At 44.8% G+C, this 19,572-nt stretch overlaps 3 protein-coding genes across 11 annotated transcripts in view; 1 reads left to right on the forward strand and 2 right to left on the reverse strand.

Annotated features, from left to right (window-relative positions):
- The window catches only part of LOC122621609 (filamin-A), a 31,910-nt gene extending 18,838 nt beyond the window's left edge, over window positions 1–13,072 (forward strand). For 7 of the 9 annotated variants that reach the window (XM_043799529.1, XM_043799530.1, XM_043799533.1 and 4 more), the window contains 7 exons: window positions 51–186; window positions 3,062–3,142; window positions 3,407–3,497; window positions 9,932–10,072; window positions 10,136–10,305; window positions 10,363–12,394; window positions 12,455–12,732. In XM_043799529.1, coding sequence (XP_043655464.1) covers window positions 51–186; window positions 3,062–3,142; window positions 3,407–3,497; window positions 9,932–10,072; window positions 10,136–10,305; window positions 10,363–12,394; window positions 12,455–12,639 — 2,836 coding nt within the window. In that variant the 3' untranslated portion in view covers window positions 12,640–12,732. Of the gene's footprint in view, window positions 1–50; window positions 187–2,275; window positions 2,316–3,061; window positions 3,143–3,406; window positions 3,498–6,265; window positions 6,517–9,931; window positions 10,073–10,135; window positions 10,306–10,362; window positions 12,395–12,454 lie in introns of those variants that run through there. The other 2 variants (XM_043799535.1, XM_043799534.1) reach the window with 2 other exon arrangements.
- Window positions 12,872–16,207, reverse strand: LOC122621610. The gene is made up of 2 exons (XM_043799536.1): window positions 16,011–16,207; window positions 12,872–15,952 (listed from the first exon to the last, which is right to left on the reverse strand). Exons 1-2 carry the CDS (start codon window positions 16,089–16,091, stop codon window positions 13,283–13,285), a joined length of 2,751 nt encoding a protein of 916 aa, XP_043655471.1. The 5' UTR covers window positions 16,092–16,207; the 3' UTR covers window positions 12,872–13,282.
- Window positions 16,208–16,511: 304 nt separating this feature from the next.
- LOC122619709 (serine/threonine-protein kinase 25) lies at window positions 16,512–18,957 on the reverse strand. The gene has a single exon (XM_043796798.1). The coding sequence runs from the start codon at window positions 18,693–18,695 to the stop codon at window positions 16,776–16,778; it is 1,920 nt and encodes a 639-aa protein (XP_043652733.1). The 5' UTR covers window positions 18,696–18,957; the 3' UTR covers window positions 16,512–16,775.
- Between the last annotated feature and the right edge of the window lie 615 nt (window positions 18,958–19,572).

Raw genomic sequence — 19,572 nt, forward strand, 5'->3', positions numbered from 1 at the left:
GGTTTTGGTGTTCTATGTATCTTTACCTAATGTAAATCCATTGACTTTAGCGAAATTGTCGACATTGATGTGATCGAAAAGGATGGTTTCTTCGACATTCTGTACGCCCTTAACGATCCCGGAGACTATGACATCAACGTAAAGTTTGGTGGCAAGGACATCCCGAACGGCAGCTTCTCCATCAAGGTAGCCTGAACTACATTTTCTTTCGAAACTCTTGATTTAATCAAACCAAAACAGACACAGCCAAATCTAGTCTAGTCACAAATGGGATTTGTTGGAAATTAGCAATTATTTTAATTCTTATATATACTTTAACGTTTTTCTAGTCATTTAAGCCAGGTGGAAGCGGTTTAGAGCTCAGCCGCCTCTTAATAATTATATTCTAGTCAAGTCCATTGTCATTGTTTTGTGTTTGTGTTTCGTGCGACTCCTCAAATCGTCTTAAAATTGTTGTGTAAATTTTTCATTGGGCTTCCCCGAAAAACACACAAGCAAATTTCACATAAGAAAAAGGAGTGATCAGAAAAAGAAACAACAGAATACGATTTAAGTGCAACATTGTAAAACATGACTTCCAAAATAATAAAAAAGAAAATTAAACAAAAGAAACAACTTTTGGTTTGCCCACCAAATACGCTCAAAAATCTTTAAGGCAAAACAAATTTAAATTAATTGCATGAAAATTGTTTCGTTCCCAAAATTATTTCTGCTATGCCTCACTGCCAATGCGCTTTGTTTTACATTATGCATTTAATGAACAATTATTCTTAATGCTTCTTTGTTTGTGAGCTAGCCAGCCTTAGTCTATGTAAGTTGTTTGTGTGTTTCTGTATTTCATTAAAGACTGATCCGAACGCACTTAACACAGCGAAAAACAAAACGACAACGTCATGAAAACCACGTACTTCAACTTGACGCTTGAGCACAAATTTACCAAAAAATGTTAATTAATCACTGAATAATTGCTAATTTAACAACAATATTCCTAACCAGCGTAGAGCCTATTCTTTGCACTTGCCTACAATTTTCTTTCAGCCAGAAGTGGTTTGTTCTGTAAGTAAAATTCTGAAACCATTCACGCGCCATCTGCGTTGACAACCTAAAAAATGAAGTGCCATAAATACTGGGCCAAAATCATGGGACCTGACATCCACAAGAACAATGCGCCTTTCATTGGGATTGAAATGGTCGGCGATTTCGGGCATGGTGCCCAAAATGAAATAATGTTGGTCGAGTCGTGAACCCAAGATTAATTGAGTTGTCTGTTGTTTTCGCGCAGAATTTATGTTTAACAGATTTGCACAATTAGCTGGCTGCAAAATTAATTCTTTCCCACATTGATCAATTTGTAAAGGGCAACTTTGTTGACATCTATTTCCGACAAATGCAACTTCTTTATTGAAACTGTCCACATTTCTGCGAGCTTTTTCCCGTCACAAAAGAACATTATGGTTTGTTTTGGACGTTCGAAACCACATTTGCTATTAAATAAGGACGTGTTTGCTAGAATGCAATTAAAAATACACATGTTTCCCTACCGAGAAGAAATTTAGTATAAATTGTGGCGACACGGCAGGTTTCTGTGTTTTTATTCATCTAGAAATGATTTTTAAATATCAAAATGAAGAAATTTTGGTCTAGGTATATGATAGAATTTTGTGTTCCAGCTCCTCATTTGCTTGCCATATTAAAAAAATCTCAAAAATCATTCCAAAGTAGCTGTAAAAATAGTAGTCATTCAAGGGACTCGGAGAGAAAAACCAATTCCAAAACAACTAAGACATATTTGTTGATACTGGGTGTTCCGTAGGGCTTATATTTAGACTGTGGCGACGAAATCGTAGCAAAGCCTCTTCATCTACGCCACTGCAGTCTATAAAAGCATCCAAATGATCTCGGGAAGAGGGGCGATGATGACATCCCACGCTGAATCAGCATGTTCTACCCGCTGTTTCTGTGATAGTTGCAATGGTCTGCCGTTGATGCTTTCGGCAGGTTGCAACAAAATCAAGTATACGCCGCCTGGCACCACGACTGCATATATGCATATGAAGATGATTTTGTATAGCCAGCCAGCGCTGGCTAGCAAAAATCGCAAGTAATTAAAATAGGAAAATAAAATTATGTATAATGAAAATGGCGCAAAGTGTGTTGTGCTGATTTCTGCTGCCAACGCCAGTGGAAGCGCCATAAAGTGTGGCTAGAAGAAGACCGGAGGCCCGACACTAGTGGCAGCAGCTAGCTAGCCGATCTAGTCTAGTCTTAGTCATAGATTGTCCTGTACTGGTCGTTGTCGTGATCGTGTCGCATCGGTAACTGGAAGTGGAAAACTCAGTGCGCCACATTCCCCATTTCCCAACGATTTGACGGCAGAGATGGATTCCCGTCAATGGGCTACATATACTATACACCACTCTATATCCATATAGTAGGATATATGGATTCTGATTCAGATTCAGATGCAGATTCATATACAGATGTAGCGGAGGAGCCGCAAACTGTCGCCCACTGGCAATTCGATTTTCCTTGCTGGTCTATTGATTGGCCGTGCATTGGCGTACTTCTTATTAATAGCTCAAATATTTTATAGCGATTTGTATCTTTGACTTTTTCGATTTGGCCACGGATACGAAATGATTTCGATATACTCGCATACGACGTATATAAATATAATTATTTGCTTATGTAATAGCTGCAATTGTGGAAATTCTTTTGCACAATCGTGCCCGCGTCAATCAATTTCACTTCCTCTCCAATAATTTCATTTGTGTATTGCTCCCATAGTTTCACACTTTCAAGTTCCCCCATATCACTCAGTGTGTCCAGTTTTAATAATAAGCAGATCTCCCCTATATGCGGTAGTTCTCAAACATTCACAAGTGCAAAGTATATGGACCCGAAGTAACCCATTTCGGACATTGTTCTCATTCTGCAGACTGCCATGCTAATGATCTATTGGCTGCTGGCTTGAGTGTGTGTTTGTTTTAGATATTTCGATTTTTCCATCGAAACAAGACTCGGCAATCTTAATATTCAATTTTATTTTCATTGACCTCAGGCTGTCGAAAGTATCGAGCAATACTCGCATAGTGAATATATCGAGGAGCACACGACCAAAGTGGTTCAGCAAACTACGCAGGTAAGTCCTCAGTTCAGATTTTAAAAACCCAATGGGCTTTCTCGAAATATATATGAATTTTAATTACTGCTTTTCGAATCCAAAATCACAAACAGTAGAGTTCTACGTTAAATGTAAATCAAATCTAAATGAATATAAAATTAAATTGCTTATGTAGACTAAATCAATTTACTGTGTCGACCGACGATCTGTGTTCAGTTTTCATATTTGATTTTTCTTAAGCTATAATCAATAAATATAATGGCACATAACTAACATTTTCAGAGCGAGCTCGTCAACGGAAAATCTGAGATCACGTACCGCAGTGTAGCATTTGAGAAATTACCACTACCCACAACAGGCGGCAACGTTACAGGTATGTGCAACCCAGAAGCGAACTGAATATATCTTTAAAATAATATTAAAATAATAAACTAAGGCCTCAGAGCCTCGGAAGAGGCACCTAGCCGTGCATAGCCATGCATTTAATTAAAGCACAATGTATAGTAGTTTATTTAATCTAAAAAACATTTATGCGCCATTTAGGCGGGCAACATGTATCTCATTTTTGCCAGAATCTAGCGCAACCAAGGAAAATACGTATGAATATCAGATATGTGCTATTGTCAGGCAAAAATATTCGTGTGTCGTAAATCTCTGAAATGTATACAGAAATATAAATACCAACTATATATTTGCGATGCGGCGCATTTGGATGGGACACCATGGACAAGTGGCATCGCACCCAACTTTTGGATGGGGGAAAGTGGACGGGCGAGTGACGGCTTATCAGGCTAAACGCTGACAGGCGACAACTTAATTAGACAATATACCCCTTCTCTGAGTTCTGGGCGGTCTGTAGTATTTTGGCTGCATTTCTTGGCAATTTTTCATCTCACTTTTCAGGGGGGATTTTCTTTTGTTTTCCATTCCGACACGTTCATTGACTTGGCCACTTGTGACTCGTGGGAAAGTAATTGGGTATTCAACTTGTGTGTATAAGTCTCTTAATTACCTAAATTTATTTGGCCATTTTTGTAGCAACGAGCGATTTACGAGTTGCAAATCGCTGCACCGCAATTTAATGAACATTTTCAACATGATTAATGAGGTTTCCACCCTCTGCATGCAAATCAATGAACATCACTTTGCACTTTCCTCTCCGTGCAAATATTTGGTCGATTTTTCACGCTTCCATGCAATTTTCAAGCATTCAAGCATTTTTGTCGCTTGGCTAGGCTGGGCTGTGCTGGGCTGGGCTGGCCTAGGTTGGACTGGGTTCGGCTGGGCTAGGATGAGCCACTGGGGGGCAGTGGCTCCTCATCATCATCCTCGGTCATCATTAAGATCATTAAGATCACAAGCCGCGCCACGTTTCATTTGGTGGTGGTTCTTTCCCTGCACCATGCGAATCTGGACCACGCCTCGTTGTGGGTTTTAGCTTTCTGTGCCGCGCTCCATTTGCTTTGAAGATGGTTTATTGTAAATGATTCGTTTTGGCCAAATGACATAGATTTGTTGCGCATTTGTTGCATTGATTTTTCATTGCCCGTCAAATGAAAGGGGCAACAGTATTTTTAATGAACAGCTAACGACCAGGTTGATTCGAAATCGACAGTTTCTGTAAACTGGAAATTTGTATCGCCTTCTGGTATTTCGCCAAGCCTAATAATAAATCACACACCTATTCTCGCGAGCGTATGTAGATTTTGATTAGTCAATAATCGCTGCCAAGTAGTCATCTGAAAGATCAACAGAAATTTGATTGATTTTGGGCAATTGCTTCAGTTGTGTCCCAGCTAGCTGGCCATTTGCAATTTCAAATCGATTTCCCATTGCCAAAAGCCATTACATAAGTATTGGATAAACGCGTGCGGCTCATCGAATGGAATGTTTTCCACTTTAACGACTAATACGACATAATACGGATATAGAATCGAAATGATTAACACATTTTCGGCATACCAACAAGACTATATTTGTATTCTATGGGTTTTATGGCCAGATCGCCGCTTTCACGCCAATAAAATAAAATATAGATCTGTCTATATGTTTGTTCGCTTTATTTTTAAACGTTTCCCGCCGATTTAATGGTAAAATATTAATAAATTCTATGTCGTCTGAGCTGCAATAAGTAATAAATTTCATTTCGCCAGCGATCTTCCATGCACACTCACATCGAAAAATCTATAGGTAATAACTATAGGGTATACCAATGCTTTTGACCCAAAGTCCCCCTGATTTTTGCACCTTTCGATATCGAATCGTTCGAAGTGGCAACTGTTAAACCCACACCAAGATCGAACCAAGAGCAGAAACTTATGCTAATACTTGTATATAAAATATACATACATATATACACGCCACATAGATTCGGGCGCATAGCTAATATTCCAATTCCAATTTTCTATCTTTTTATCTTTCATATGTCGTTCATTGGTCCGATCTCTCCTGCCTTATAGCAGTCGGCCATATTTTCGAAAATCCCCCAAAATATTGGTATGTGTGTGGGATGCTGCGCTGCGGCTGCGCTGCTTTTGGGCCACGGCAGCAGACGCATCTCGGTGGTAGGAACCGATGTGCTTTCATATTTTGGCCTTAATTTCGATTTGGAACTGTCGATGTTCACTTGAAATCGGGACGTGGAGACGCGTGGACCTACAAACCGTCGCTGGCCATTGAAGTACCAAAAGAAAACACAATCCGTTCGCAGTCGAATGACACATTAATAAATCGAATCGAACTCAAGTGCACGCACAGCAATCGATTGCCAGGACTCTCTTTAGCAGTGCAGGACATTCGCTCAAAGAGCCCCACGATCGTTCACAATTCGCTTGTAAATACTATTATATAACCCTTCTAGTCGATTGCCCAAGTGTGAGTGTCCAAATCAATAATTTTCCAATCCAATTCGAATAACTCAGTCTCCCAACTCTTGGCCAGCAAGGATATGTAACGAATCCGATGCGAAAATTGCTGTTCGTTTGAAATTCTCCGGCATATCCTTGCTGTTTGCTCTGCCAACAGTCGAACAGAAAGTTTTTGTTTCGTTGTTAAATTAAATTGTTATAAATTTTAAGTGTCTTTTTTTGCAAAACCAATCGCGTGCGCTTGCCGATTAAATTGAAACACACTTGTCCAACCCAATCCGAATTACGGGAAAATGCACTTCAGTTGGCTGTCAGAGAAAGCGCCTACGCCGCCTGCCACCTGGGCCGACCACTCGTACTTCTTCCGGCCGCAGTACTATAAGGTGACCGTATCCGAGCGCGATCACCCGGAACGGACGCACGTGTACTTCAATGAGACGATCATACCGGAGAACCAAGGACTAAATGGTTCAGATTTTATGCCATTGAATTTCAAATCGTCGTTTTCAATTGTAACACATCAAGGTAAATGCCGCTAGTAAGACGTAACGTACATATGTATGTACATTCCTGGAGCTCAAAGGAAGCCCCTGTGAGCCCTGTGAGTCGCTGTGATTCTTGACGCTTTGCCAAACGAATTGACGTCCGTGATGTCACATGCAGCCACCGCCCAATCCTGACTAGATCCCCAAGAATTTTTCATTTGTGCTAATGACAAAACTGACACCAAATTTTTATTCAAATTCAAATTCGCATTCGCATTCACATTCATATTTTCAATTCAATTCAAAGCGCGGCCAAGCGCCAGGCGGGCCCACACAGAAAGCACTTGCGGGCTGGGCAAAGAATTTGAATTATTACCCAAAAGTCCCCCGGATGGATGTCGTCCTCCCCGGGGCCCCCAAGGCCCCGTAGGCATTTGTCTGCAAATTATTTTCTATGATTTATTATCAGAATATGCAACAAAGCGTAAAATTCGTTTGGCTCCTCCACATGCAATTTCTCAATGGTTGCGTAGCAGGGGCACCGTGATGGTGATGGCGATGGCTTACACTGATCATCGCGGGTTTTCAGTTGCCAAATTTGGTTCAGCTCATCTTGGGTGTAAGCAGATATCAACTGCTTTATTACCCGTTTTTCAAGATATATATATGTATGTATGTATATTTTACTGATATCATCATAAGCAAACCCAATCACTGAAAATGCAGTTGATCTCTTTAAATATGAAATATCTATTAATATCTATTAATAGTGTTTCAATTGAAGCTTGAATTACGCGCCTACAAAACCAAGTTCCGAACATATTGAGTTAAACTATGATTTCAATTAAAAATTGTGTTAGTAATAATGCAAACATTAGGCTGCTAAAAGCGTATCTCGTATCTACCAAGTATCGTAACTACAAGTTATAACCCTAAAGAAGATTCCCTATTGTGAAGTTCGAGCTGGAGTTCATAGTTGGATCTTCAGAAACCAATGGAAGTCTATACTCTGCGATTGGGAGTGTTGGTGGCCTGCTGGCCTGTATACAAGTGTTATTCGCTATGCGCAAATGGCGAACTCTCGCCGAAATATCGAAAATATCGCTGGCCTGCCCGTTGCGGCCCGAGAGTCATTAAATCTTTCATTTGTATTGCCAGCGTCCATTAGATGCGAAAGATGTGCGAGTCGTCGTGGTCACCGCCTCATCCACAGCCTCCCATCCTCAGTCCCATTCCGATTCCCATTCCCATTCCGATTCCTATACCAATCCCATCCTCTGTCGCAGTCGTATCTCATGCTTCAATGGGCGGCGCTGGCAGGTGATCGTGGACAGGGGAGGGGAAGAGTTGCGTTGGACGACGGACAGCAGCAAATGTTCAAACATAAATAATCATATTTTCATTTTTTTTGACGGGGGGATCGGTGCTTGTGAGTGAATAAAGTTGTCTTGGCGGCCACTTTTTAATACATTCTATTCGAAAGGAATTTCTTTTTATTAAATGCCTGCACTCGACACTATATTTTATCGTTAATTTGAACCATTTTGCGTTTCATTTTTTAATTTTACAAGTCATTAAATTCAAAAAGGCGAACAGCTGAGTTCAAACGCTTGAATAATTATTCAAAGTATCTATTTGATTAGAAAATGCGTTGTGTGCATATTTTCCATGGCAGTTCTGCATTCTTTACCTTTTGTCGCCCATAAGTTGGCTATAAATTGCAGATTTTCACTTGGCAGATTCTTCAAAGACATGCTCACATTTTTCTTTGGCAGCCATTGTCTTTGGTTTTTCGAGATGTTTAGTTTGTTTCACATGATAATGTGTGTATAGTGCCTTGATCTAAATTTTCGCCAGGCACGCGACACTTTTCTTTGATTTATCTGTGTTTCCCGTCTATGTTTTTGATTAGGCTCTTGGCTGCGAAAAACTCATTAATTCTGATTGATCAAAGCTAAGCGGAATATTATTCGGTTGAAAGTTTGAGGCTTAGTGGGCTCTTTGAACATATTTATGATCGGTTCGACATCATATGTTCCTAGAAAATAAAATGCTCTTTAAATAAAACGAAATATACGATAATGCTCATGGGGGGTGTCAGCAAATGTCTATAATTAACTGATAATAAATTTGATTGTACTTTATATAATTAATGTGACTCACTGTGTTCTAGCCATCCGCTTTAATCTTAATTCATTTAAGTAAATTATTTATTTGTCAACAACAAACTCTTCTGTTCCTACTAATGATCCCTAGTACGAGTATATACTTGATGATATTTTGACAGCGAGAAAACATCGGAATTTCGTTTGCATATAAGACGTCTTCCCGATTTTAAAAATATCGGGAATTAAATATAAATTCAGACACGTGCACAATAAAGTCCGTCCATATGGATCGTTCCAGCACATAGGTAGATATGGATATATAAATAGGTTTTATGCATTTGTGACACATACTTCTGGATGGGTAAGGGAGCTGTGACAACTAATGGATGTGGTATACGGTATACGATGTTCTATGTGGATCACAAATGTACATATGTGAGTGGGAAACACATAAGAAGAGTGTCCTATATTTGACCTCAGCGGAATTCAGGAACGATGTTGTTTTTATTTTTCGAGCTTGATGGCGTGGGAAAGTATAAAAGCAATTGTAGGCGTTGGTGGAAATTTCTTTGGAAAGCCAAAAGTTTACTGGCCACTCAGTCGATGCGCAGCATTCGTTCAGTTGAGAAGTGATTTGGACTCCAGGTCCCAAGTGCCAAAGGATTTTTAAACCAGGATACCCATCCAACCGAGAATTTCCCTTACATATAATTTTGTGGGTGTGTCTCTCTAGCAGAGGAAAAGTATGTGGAGTGTAGTGAATAAATGAATCGGCTAATAAGCTAGAATGTTCCATAGTTATATGATATCCTTCTTAAAAACTCATAAAAAAGTTTGGAATTGCTCAAGGAGAAGAATATTCGTTCCAATTAATTTACTTTTCGTTGGGACAACGGAAACAAGAACAACTTGATCTTCGATCTGTGCAGAAAACAGAAATAGATTTGTGGAATAAAAAATGGCACACATATTCGAACATAAAAATGAAATTATGATTTTTTCAAACTTGTGGCTCTCGCCCACGCAAGTTATTTAAAAAATGCTTCAGTGACATAATTCAGAGTATACAAAACACATCCATTAAATACCATCCAATACGCTTTTTGATCGACTGTATTTCTAAGGGTACTGTACTTTTCAAGAAAGCTGATCGAAACCTAAAGTTCCTCGAAGTGTTTAGAAAATGAGGATTCTAGTAGCGCTTATATTATTTATCAATATTTTGTAATTGTATATAGTTAAACAAAATTATGCTTATTTGGATTCTAAAATAATAAAAATAAAAAATTTGAAGAAATAAGATGGCAGTAACTAACTAATATTGTCATACGTGTTATTCCTTTTTAGCTGAAGTCAGAATGCCGAGCGGTAAAGTAGACAAACCCGTGATCCAGGATAACCGTGATGGTACCGTCTCGGTGAAGTACGATCCCCGTGAGGAGGGATCCCACGAGCTCGTGGTCAAATACAACGGAGAACCCGTGCAGGGTAAATAAATATTAAATCTGGGGTAGTAACGTTCTAGATTCGCTAATTTCCGTTCGCCAACAGGATCTCCCTTCAAATTCCACGTTGACTCGATCACCTCCGGCTATGTGACTGCCTATGGACCCGGCCTGACCCACGGAGTCACCGGTGAGCCGGCCAACTTTACCATCTCCACCAAGGGAGCCAGCGCCGGTGGCCTGACCATGGCCGTCGAAGGACCCAGCAAGGCTGACGTAAGAGATATCCTTGCCGGGACTTAAGCATTTTACTTATGAATACCAACTTTTCAGATCAACTACCATGACAACAAAGACGGCACTGTTTCCGTGCAATACCTGCCCACCGCTCCTGGCGAGTACCAGGTGTCCGTTCGCTTCGGCGACAAGCACATCAAGGGTTCGCCGTACTTTGCCAAGATCACCGGCGAGGGTCGCAAGCGCAACCAGATCTCGGTTGGCTCCTGCTCCGAGGTGACCATGCCCGGCGACATTACCGATGACGATCTGCGCGCCTTGAACGCCTCGATCCAGGCGCCCAGTGGCCTGGAGGAGCCCTGCTTCCTGAAGCGCATGCCCACTGGCAACATTGGCATCTCCTTTACGCCCCGCGAGATTGGCGAGCACCTGGTGTCGGTGAAGCGTCTGGGCAAGCACATCAACAACTCACCTTTTAAGGTGACTGTCTGCGAGCGCGAGGTGGGCGACGCCAAGAAGGTCAAGGTTAGCGGAGCTGGCCTTAAGGAGGGTCAAACCCATGCTGACAATATCTTCTCCGTGGACACGAGGAACGCCGGCTTCGGTGGTCTTTCGGTCTCCATTGAGGGTCCCAGCAAGGCTGAGATCCAGTGCACGGATAAGGATGACGGTACCCTCAACATCTCGTACAAGCCCACGGAGCCGGGCTACTACATTGTTAACCTGAAGTTCGCCGATCACCACGTGGAGGGTTCACCTTTCACCGTGAAGGTGGCAGGCGAGGGCAGCAACCGCAAGCGCGAGAAGATCCAGCGGGAGCGTGATGCTGTTCCAATCACGGAAATTGGCAGCCAGTGCAAGTTGACATTCAAGATGCCCGGCATTACCTCGTTCGATCTGGCCGCCTGCGTCACCTCTCCCAGCAACGTGACCGAGGATGCGGAGATCCAGGAGGTGGAGGATGGCCTCTACGCAGTGCACTTTGTGCCCAAGGAGTTGGGAGTGCACACGGTGTCGGTGCGCTACTCCGAGATGCACATACCCGGATCACCGTTCCAGTTCACCGTGGGACCACTGCGCGACTCCGGCAGCCATCTTGTTAAGGCTGGAGGTTCTGGCCTGGAGCGAGGCGTTGTCGGAGAGGCGGCCGAGTTCAATGTGTGGACCCGCGAAGCAGGCGGCGGTTCCCTGGCCATTTCCGTGGAGGGTCCTAGCAAGGCTGATATCGAGTTTAAGGATCGCAAGGACGGCAGCTGCGATGTGTCGTACAAGGTCACTGAACCAGGAGAGTACCGCGTGGGCCTGAAATTCAACGATCGCCACATACCCGACTCACCCTTCAAGGTGTACGTCTCCCCGGATGCAGGCGATGCCCACAAGCTGGAGGTTCAGCAGTTCCCGCAGGGCAACATCCAGGCGGACGCTCCCTACCAGTTCATGGTGCGCAAGAACGGTGCCAAGGGTGAGCTGGACGCCAAGATTGTGGCTCCATCCGGAACGGACGATGATTGCTTCATCCAGGTGATCGACGGCGAGATGTACTCGGTGCGTTTCTATCCACGCGAGAACGGAATCCACGCCATCCACGTCAAGTTCAACGGCGTCCACATACCCGACTCTCCATTCAGGATCAAGGTGGGCAAGGATGTGGCCGATCCGGCTGCTGTGCACGCCAGCGGCAATGGATTGGACGAAGTGAAGACTGGACACAAGGCCGACTTCATCATCAATACCTGCAACGCCGGCGTTGGCACGTTGGCCGTCTCCATCGATGGACCCTCCAAGGTGGCCATGGACTGCACAGAGGTTGAAGAGGGCTACAAGGTCCGCTACACCCCTCTGCTGCCCGGCGAGCACTACATCACGGTCAAGTACAACAACATGCACATCGTGGGCTCGCCATTCAAGGTGAACGCTACCGGCGACAAATTGGCGGATGAGGGCGCCCAGGAGACGTCCACGGTGATCGTGGAGACAGTGCAGAAGGTGGCCAAGGGAGGCAAGAACACGGGCGTCCATCTGCCCACCTTCAAGTCGGACGCCAGCAAAGTGGTGTCCAAGGGTATGGGCCTGAAGAAGGCCTACATTGGCAAGCAGAACCAGTTCAGCATCAGTGCCACCGATGCGGGTGAGTAGCATTTTCACCAAAGCAAACCTTGATGTTAATCCATCCTGCCTATGTTTTCAGGCAACAACATCCTGTACGTGGGAATGTACGGACCAAAGGGGCCCTGCGAGGAGTTCCACGTGAAGCACGCTGGCCACAACAACTATAATGTGCAGTACCTGGTGCGCGACCGCGGCCAGTACGTGCTCCTAATCAAGTGGGGCGAGGAGCATATACCCGGCTCCCCATTCCAGATCGATGTGTAGGGCGCTATATAGCCGGCCAGGCATATGTGTACGTGTAGATATATGCTTCGCATGTGTATGTGTGTGGGCGCGCATGTTCCAGGGTCAAAAGTCGTGTGTTTCTTGTTTTCATCATAGCGCTCTTTGTTTAATTTTAATTTCTTGATTTATCATCATATTTTAGGTAAGTTTTTGTTATTTGTACATACATGGAAGGAAAAAGCTTCTGTTTTTCGACGCGCCATTTTCACTCTTTAAATTGATCTTACGTTTTATTTGTTTTCTTGTGAATACATAAAGTTAACAATAGCCGATATGAATTTTGATAAACCTCATGGAAACGAACTTAAACACAACTTCGACACACAAGAATTACTATTGCAATGCGAATAAATCTCTTAAACAATTATTTAATACTTAAGCGAAAATTTATGATGATTATAATGATTATGACGTATTATGTTTTCTATTATCACTATCGATCATGTAATTTACGTGAAATAAATCAAAACACAAAAATGAACTAAAACAACTTTTCTTACATAATTCCTATTGCAAGGATGTGTTTAACACCACCAAGAAATCCATCATGTGCAATAAAACATGAAGTTAGTATATATAAATTAGGGCTGAACAGGAAACATTAACTTGCTAAGCTGAATCGTCACTTGTCACCGGAATTCTTCTCGAGTATGCTGTACACCGTTCCATATCGATTAATTTGCTCGAAGATGTCATCATCGCTAGCACTGGAGCCGGAGATGTTTCCGAGGCTCTGCGCATCCTGCGGAGAACTGAGAGCAGCGGCCAGCTGTGGAGTTGGCTGATAGTAAACCGAGTGTCGGCTGTCAAAGCTGCGACTGCCGATGTGGTATTTCAGGTACTTGCGGGCCCACCGTTCTCCAATAACCTTTCCGAGTCCCTGCTCGGTCAGTGTGAAGTCGGCACCTCCGGCTGCCAAAGGGCTATGCAGCAAAATGCCCCGCTTGGTGATCCTGAAGGTCGCTGGAATCGGCTCACTTGCCGGCGGCTCGCAGGATGTGGTGGAAGTGACTACAGTGCAGTCAGGATCGCCATTCGTGGGGCTATCCATCTCTTCCAAACTGCTCGGTGGGGAACTCAAGCTGTTCGTCGCTGTCTTTTCCTCGGTAGTGCTTACAGCGGCTGCCCTTTTGACACCTCGTTTCTTGGGAAGCACTCGGTGGCAAGCTGTGTCGTTGGCCAGAGCTGTGGAGTTGCACACTACGCTTTGATTGTTGAATACCGGCATTGATTTCTCTGCAGGTGATTGGAGCTGCTTATTAGGGGTATCTTTCTTTGTTTTCCTGTGCTTCAGTTTCTCCTCTTTGTAGGTGGCCTTCGACAAAGCCAGGGCTCGATGCAAATCCTCTTCCGAGTCTGATGCCCCATCCTCACTAATTATGATAGGTGATATATCGTACGCCTCTTCCCTCACTTGCTCTAACTTAGTACCAGAGGCTTTATTTTTTTCTGACGTTTTCTTTTTCGGAGCAGACGGTTTTTTGGTCGCACCTGTCTGTTTAACTGACTGAGGTCTTCCTCTCGCTCGTTTTTCAGTGCTGTTTTTTTCTGGGATTTCTTTGTTAATAATACTTTTTGGAATTTCTGATCTTTTAACAGAATTTCTTACTTTTTTAATACATTGATCTATTTTATCCATGGGACGCAATGCCCTTTCGTCAGCTATAGGCTGTAATTCATTTTCTTTGAGTACTGAAGGAGACAAGCAAGTTTTCCTTATATCACTCTTAGGATACTTCTCTGCTCGAGATTCTAGTGGTGCAGATGTACCACATGCTCCGTCAAAAGATACGCTTTTCACATGAGTCACTGGAAGAGAAAAGGCCTCAATTGATGCGTTCGTTGCTGGTGCCGCCAATGCTGCAGTTGTATTTTCTTCTTGGATCTGTGGCAAACCATTGGGACGCTCTTTTCTTAAAACCTTCTTCGCCGTGGAAGCGGCCTTTGGAGTTTGAACTAGAATTCCATGTTTTTTCTCCGAATAGCACAGCAATCCCTTTTTTGTCACTGCGTTGTCTTCATCGGAAGTGTCACTATCAAACATTTGCATGTACTTTTCTTTAGATAAGACTAATTTGGAAGCAGAAGTAGCCTTCGAATTGTGTGGTTTTTGTTCGGGTCCTTTGGAGCGATGGCTAATTTTCTTGGCAACCATCGGTTGGTGCTTTTGATTCCTGGTCTTTTCCTGCGTCTCCTGGGTCAAGTGACTTCCTCTGTTTTCCACCACCCACTCTTCGGTTGAGCTATTGGCTATGTGTATTACATTGGAGCACAGGCGGTCACTATTACAGCAACTGCACTCGTTCTCCGGCAACCTTGGTCGCAAGTCCATTTCCATGTCGAAGGTGTGATGGCGGCGCATAGTGTGCATGGTTCGAGATGCCAGCTGGCGGTGGTGATAGTCACGTGAACCCCTGCCGTACGGGCAGGACTGGTAGACACTTCTAGACAGAGCGTAATGCCTCCGGCAGGAGTGGCAGTCACAGCCGCCGAATGATGTATCGTCCTCGCTGCTGGATGCTGAGTCAAACATCCAGGAGTTTATGCGCCGCTTACGCAGATTCTTGCGTCTCATATGATGGCTGTTGGAGTAGCCGCATTGCATCGGCGTAGAAGCCAGGTAGGCCAGTTGGCGCTCCCTCTCACGTCGACGAAGCAACACAGCCTGCATGTGGTGACGATGCTCCTGCTCGTCACCGTAGGCGTACTTGGCCCGCAACTCGTCCCGTTTATGAGAGTGTTTACGGTACATCTTAATGGTGGTCATGTTGGAGTTCTTATTGCTCATGTGGGTACTGCGCCGGCGGCTCTGCTGGATGTAGCGGGCCGTGTCGATGGAGTGCATCGATTCGTCGCTTTCGTCTGAGATTGAGTTGTGGTGCGGAGGGAGGTACTTGGGTGGTGAGGCCTCCAGGTAGACGCTGTTGTGCCTTCGCATCCAGCGGCCCACATGATGTTCTATCTGCTTTTCATCAAAAGTGTCCAGTATGCGATCCAGTCCCGCCTCCCGCCACTTGCGCTTGTGCTCCTCGACGACCGGGACCGTTTGGTTAAGGATTTCCTCGATCTCGGCCTTTGCCTCGTTGTCCTTACTGTCGCACAGAATCAGTGTCAGTTCTGCAACGCTGGTGGCGTTGATATGTCCCATTTCAAGCCTTGCCTCGTCGGGCACATTGTCCTCCAAGGCCTCCTTCGCCTCGTCCTCCAGGTCAGGGTCCTGGTCCTCGCCGTGGAACAAGTTGTCGAACTCCGACACATCCATCTCCACGCCGTCTTCCAAGCTGGCAAACTCCTACAAAAATGATAGCGTTCATCAAGAAGAGACGCCACTTGTGTTTATACGGACTCACCGTCATTTTGCTGGACCAGGCCTTCGAGCGCTCGAAGACCATGGCCTCCAGCGTTTCCTCATCCACCACCGCATGGGCCATGGCTGTGTCGCTATCAGTTCTCAGAATATTTGGTTAAAATTTATGAAAACTGAATTAAAATCCAAAAACCCAAAAATAAAAGGGCCCACAAAAATGGCGTTGCCACTGGTGTTACCGTCTCCAGAGCGCCAATATATACCAAAGCGCGACGAGTCTAATACTTGTTTTATTTCTATTTTAATAAACAAAAATGTTAAATGTTTTTCTCACATTTTTTAATAATCTGTGCTTGCTGAATATAATAATTTTCTTGGACCAGTGATTTTTGGAAATATTTAAATATTTCCGGTTGATTCAATAAGTAATTACTGCTCTAATATACGGTCACTCCATTCCCAGCGCTGCCAGATCCCATATCAATCTGCCAGATCCAACTACCAATGCTGCCAAGTGCGCATTAGCGCGCCAAATTCGATTTGATTATTTTTGTGGGGTTTTTATTTTGAAGTTATATATGTTTTACATTAGATTAATATTGCAGATAAACAAACGAATACATATTGTATGCTTAAATAACTGTTCAATTGAAATACATGTACATCGCTCCCGCTCCTCTGTTGGCCACTAAATGTCGGAATATGTCTGCTCCAGCGTTTCAGTTTGTGTTGTCTCGGTCTCGTTAATAAAGTTGTGTATATATTAAAGTAGGCTGCTTGGAATCGGAATTGGCTACGGCTTGGCCAGCTACTTGCGGTTGCGTATGGCGCGGTCCATGATCGTATTGATTCGCGTCTCCGAGTAACCAGGAACGAGCATGTGGATCAGCTCCTTCATAAAGAGGTCGCTTACTCCCGGACTGGAGCGTTCGGCCAGCTCGAACACAGACTTCAGGTCGCCGATGTCGCTACCAACGCCTAGGTTACGGCCGCCTGATCCTCCGCCGCCTGCAGATCCTCCGCCGGAGTACTTTCGCTGGATGTCGCTCAGCACGGGGAAGAGGAAGTTATTTAGACAGGCGCTGTTCGACTGGACAAGGCGTTGTCCCGCCCCAGAGTGCTTGACATGGCTGGCATGGTTGGTGGCCACATGCTCCTCGTGGCTGTGGTTGTTGCTACTGCTGCTGCTGCTGGCCAGCGCGGCGTTAGTTGCATGGAATGATTCACGTTGGCTGCTGCGGCGCTGTTGCTGCTGCTCAGCCGGCGATGGGGTCGGAACCGAAGACTGCAATGGCAGGCCCAAAGAGGCACGGCGATCCTCCACCTGATCCAGAGGGGCAGCGGATCGCGACTGGCGCAGCTCCGGCTTCGAGCTGGAACGCTTCTGTTGCAGCTCACTGGCCGACGACGAGCTTGTGACGCTGCTCGGCGGAGGAGCTGCATTCAGCATGGTGGTGGTGGCATGCTTGTTGCTCAAGTTGCTGATGTTATTGTTGTTTATGTTGTTGTGGTTGTGGACGTGGCTGTTCTGGGGGGGCAGGGCGGATGCAGAGGAGACACCTTCGTTGGCTGCGATGACGGACACGGAGGAAGCTGTCGCCGCCACGGCGGACACAGAGGACGATAATGCAGATGTAGCAGGGGATGCTTGTCCACCACCGCCGCCGGCTGGCGAATGTGTGGTCTGCATCAGCTTCTGCATGGTCAGCTCGTGCTCCTGCAACTGGAAGCTGTTGACACCCGCCCGCGGAGCACTGTTGATGTGCAGTCCCTTGACGGTCATGATCCAGGGCTCGTCCTGGCTACTGCCGCCCTGCTTGGCATCCGAGTCCGAGTCCGAGTTCTCCGACTCTGTCTCACTTTCGTCGCCCTTGGAGAGCTTCCACTTCTTGAAGCGGTCGATCAGGTCAATCAGGTAGGCGTTCTTCTTGGCTTTCTTGATGAACGGGTACTTGAGCAGCTCCTTTGCCGTGGGCCTGTTCTCCGGGTCCTTGTTTAGGCAGGCCTCCACAAAGTCCTTAAAAGACTTGGTATAGTTGCCCGTCAGCTGGGGCGGGTTATTCTTGGGGATAAGGAAGAGCACTCGCATCGGATGCAGCTCCGAATTGGGAGGCTCGCCCTTGGCCAGCTCGATAGCCGTGATGCCCAACGACCAGATGTCCGCCTTGGCATCGTACTGCGACTGTTTGATCACCTCGGGCGCCATCCAAAAGGGTGTGCCCACGAAGGTGTTCCTTTTGGATGTGGTGTTGGTCAGCTGGCCAGCGACTCCAAAGTCCGCCAGCTTGACATCGCCCTGTTCGCTCAACAGCACATTGGCCGCCTTAATGTCGCGATGCAGCTTGCGCTCCGAGTGCAGGTAGTCCAGGCCCTTGAGCACCTCGCGCAATATGATCCCGATGTGCATTTCTTCGAAAGAGCCGGCCTTCATGAGGTCCAAGGCGGATCCACCGCCCAGGTACTCCATGATGATCCACAGCTTGGTGCCCTTAAGGAAGCTGCCATAGTACTTGGTCACATACGGCGAGTCGCACTGCGACAGCACCATAATCTCCTGCTGGATGTCGTCGATCTCATCTTCGGCCTCTTCCAGATCTATGATCTTGATGGCCACCACTTGCTGGGTGCGGTTGTCGATGCCCTTGAACACCTCTCCGAAGGAGCCCTTGCCGATGCGCTCCTGCTTGGTGAAGATGAGCTCGGGATCGACTTTCTCCGTCCAGGACATGTTTCCTATCTGGTTTCTACTTCCCACTTCGTGGCTTCTGGCTCTCCTCCTCCTCCTCCTTCTTGATTCACGGATTGCCTTGCTACTCCGCTGGCTCTCGACTGGCTTGTGGTGGACCCGAGTGGACGGAACTGCTCTGCGGGCTATTTGGTGGCTCGGCTTCTCTGCGGGGGCACTTGACTAATAATTTTTTCGTTGGTATCTCATCTAATCCGAGAAATCTCTCTTTTTTTTGCTGTATCGCAGCACTATCGTATACCGATTCGATATCGATATTCGCCCTGCCGATATCGATACCTTTCCAGCTGTTTATTGGAGCCGCCAGCCAAGAACAAAAATATAAAATTTAAAAATTTATTTTTAAATTTTAATGAATACTGTCTTATATTATATTAATACATTTTATTTTATAATTTTAAAAATTTTAGATTCGAAAAGCCATAACCCGGAATAGAGCAACACTTCATCCTCCTTATATATAAAAGTTATTTATTTTCCTAAAATTAGCAGCTATAAAAGGTTTACGTATACGTTACAGTTCACCATTTATTTGCGTAGCCAAAGCTTACAATACATATATATGTTTATTTAAGAAATTAAGGTTTTTATTTGTTTACCCACTTCTTTAACTACAGAACCCATTTGGCAGCGTTGCCACAGAATAACGATTATCAAGCCGTTATTAAGCGTTGAATCGATAACCGGTGAAATCGTAAATCGTATCCACTTAAAATTCATTTTTTATTATTATAAGTTGTTTCTGAAAGACACAACTGAAATGATCATTACCCCCTCCCCATCACTAAGGACAATTTTCAAACATTTCAAAAACTATTTTCTAACAGCTTAATAATGCAAACGATTGAAAACGGGACTT

Source organism: Drosophila teissieri, chromosome 3R (assembly GCF_016746235.2).
Source record: "Drosophila teissieri strain GT53w chromosome 3R, Prin_Dtei_1.1, whole genome shotgun sequence".
Classification (NCBI taxonomy): Eukaryota; Metazoa; Arthropoda; class Insecta; order Diptera; family Drosophilidae; genus Drosophila; species Drosophila teissieri.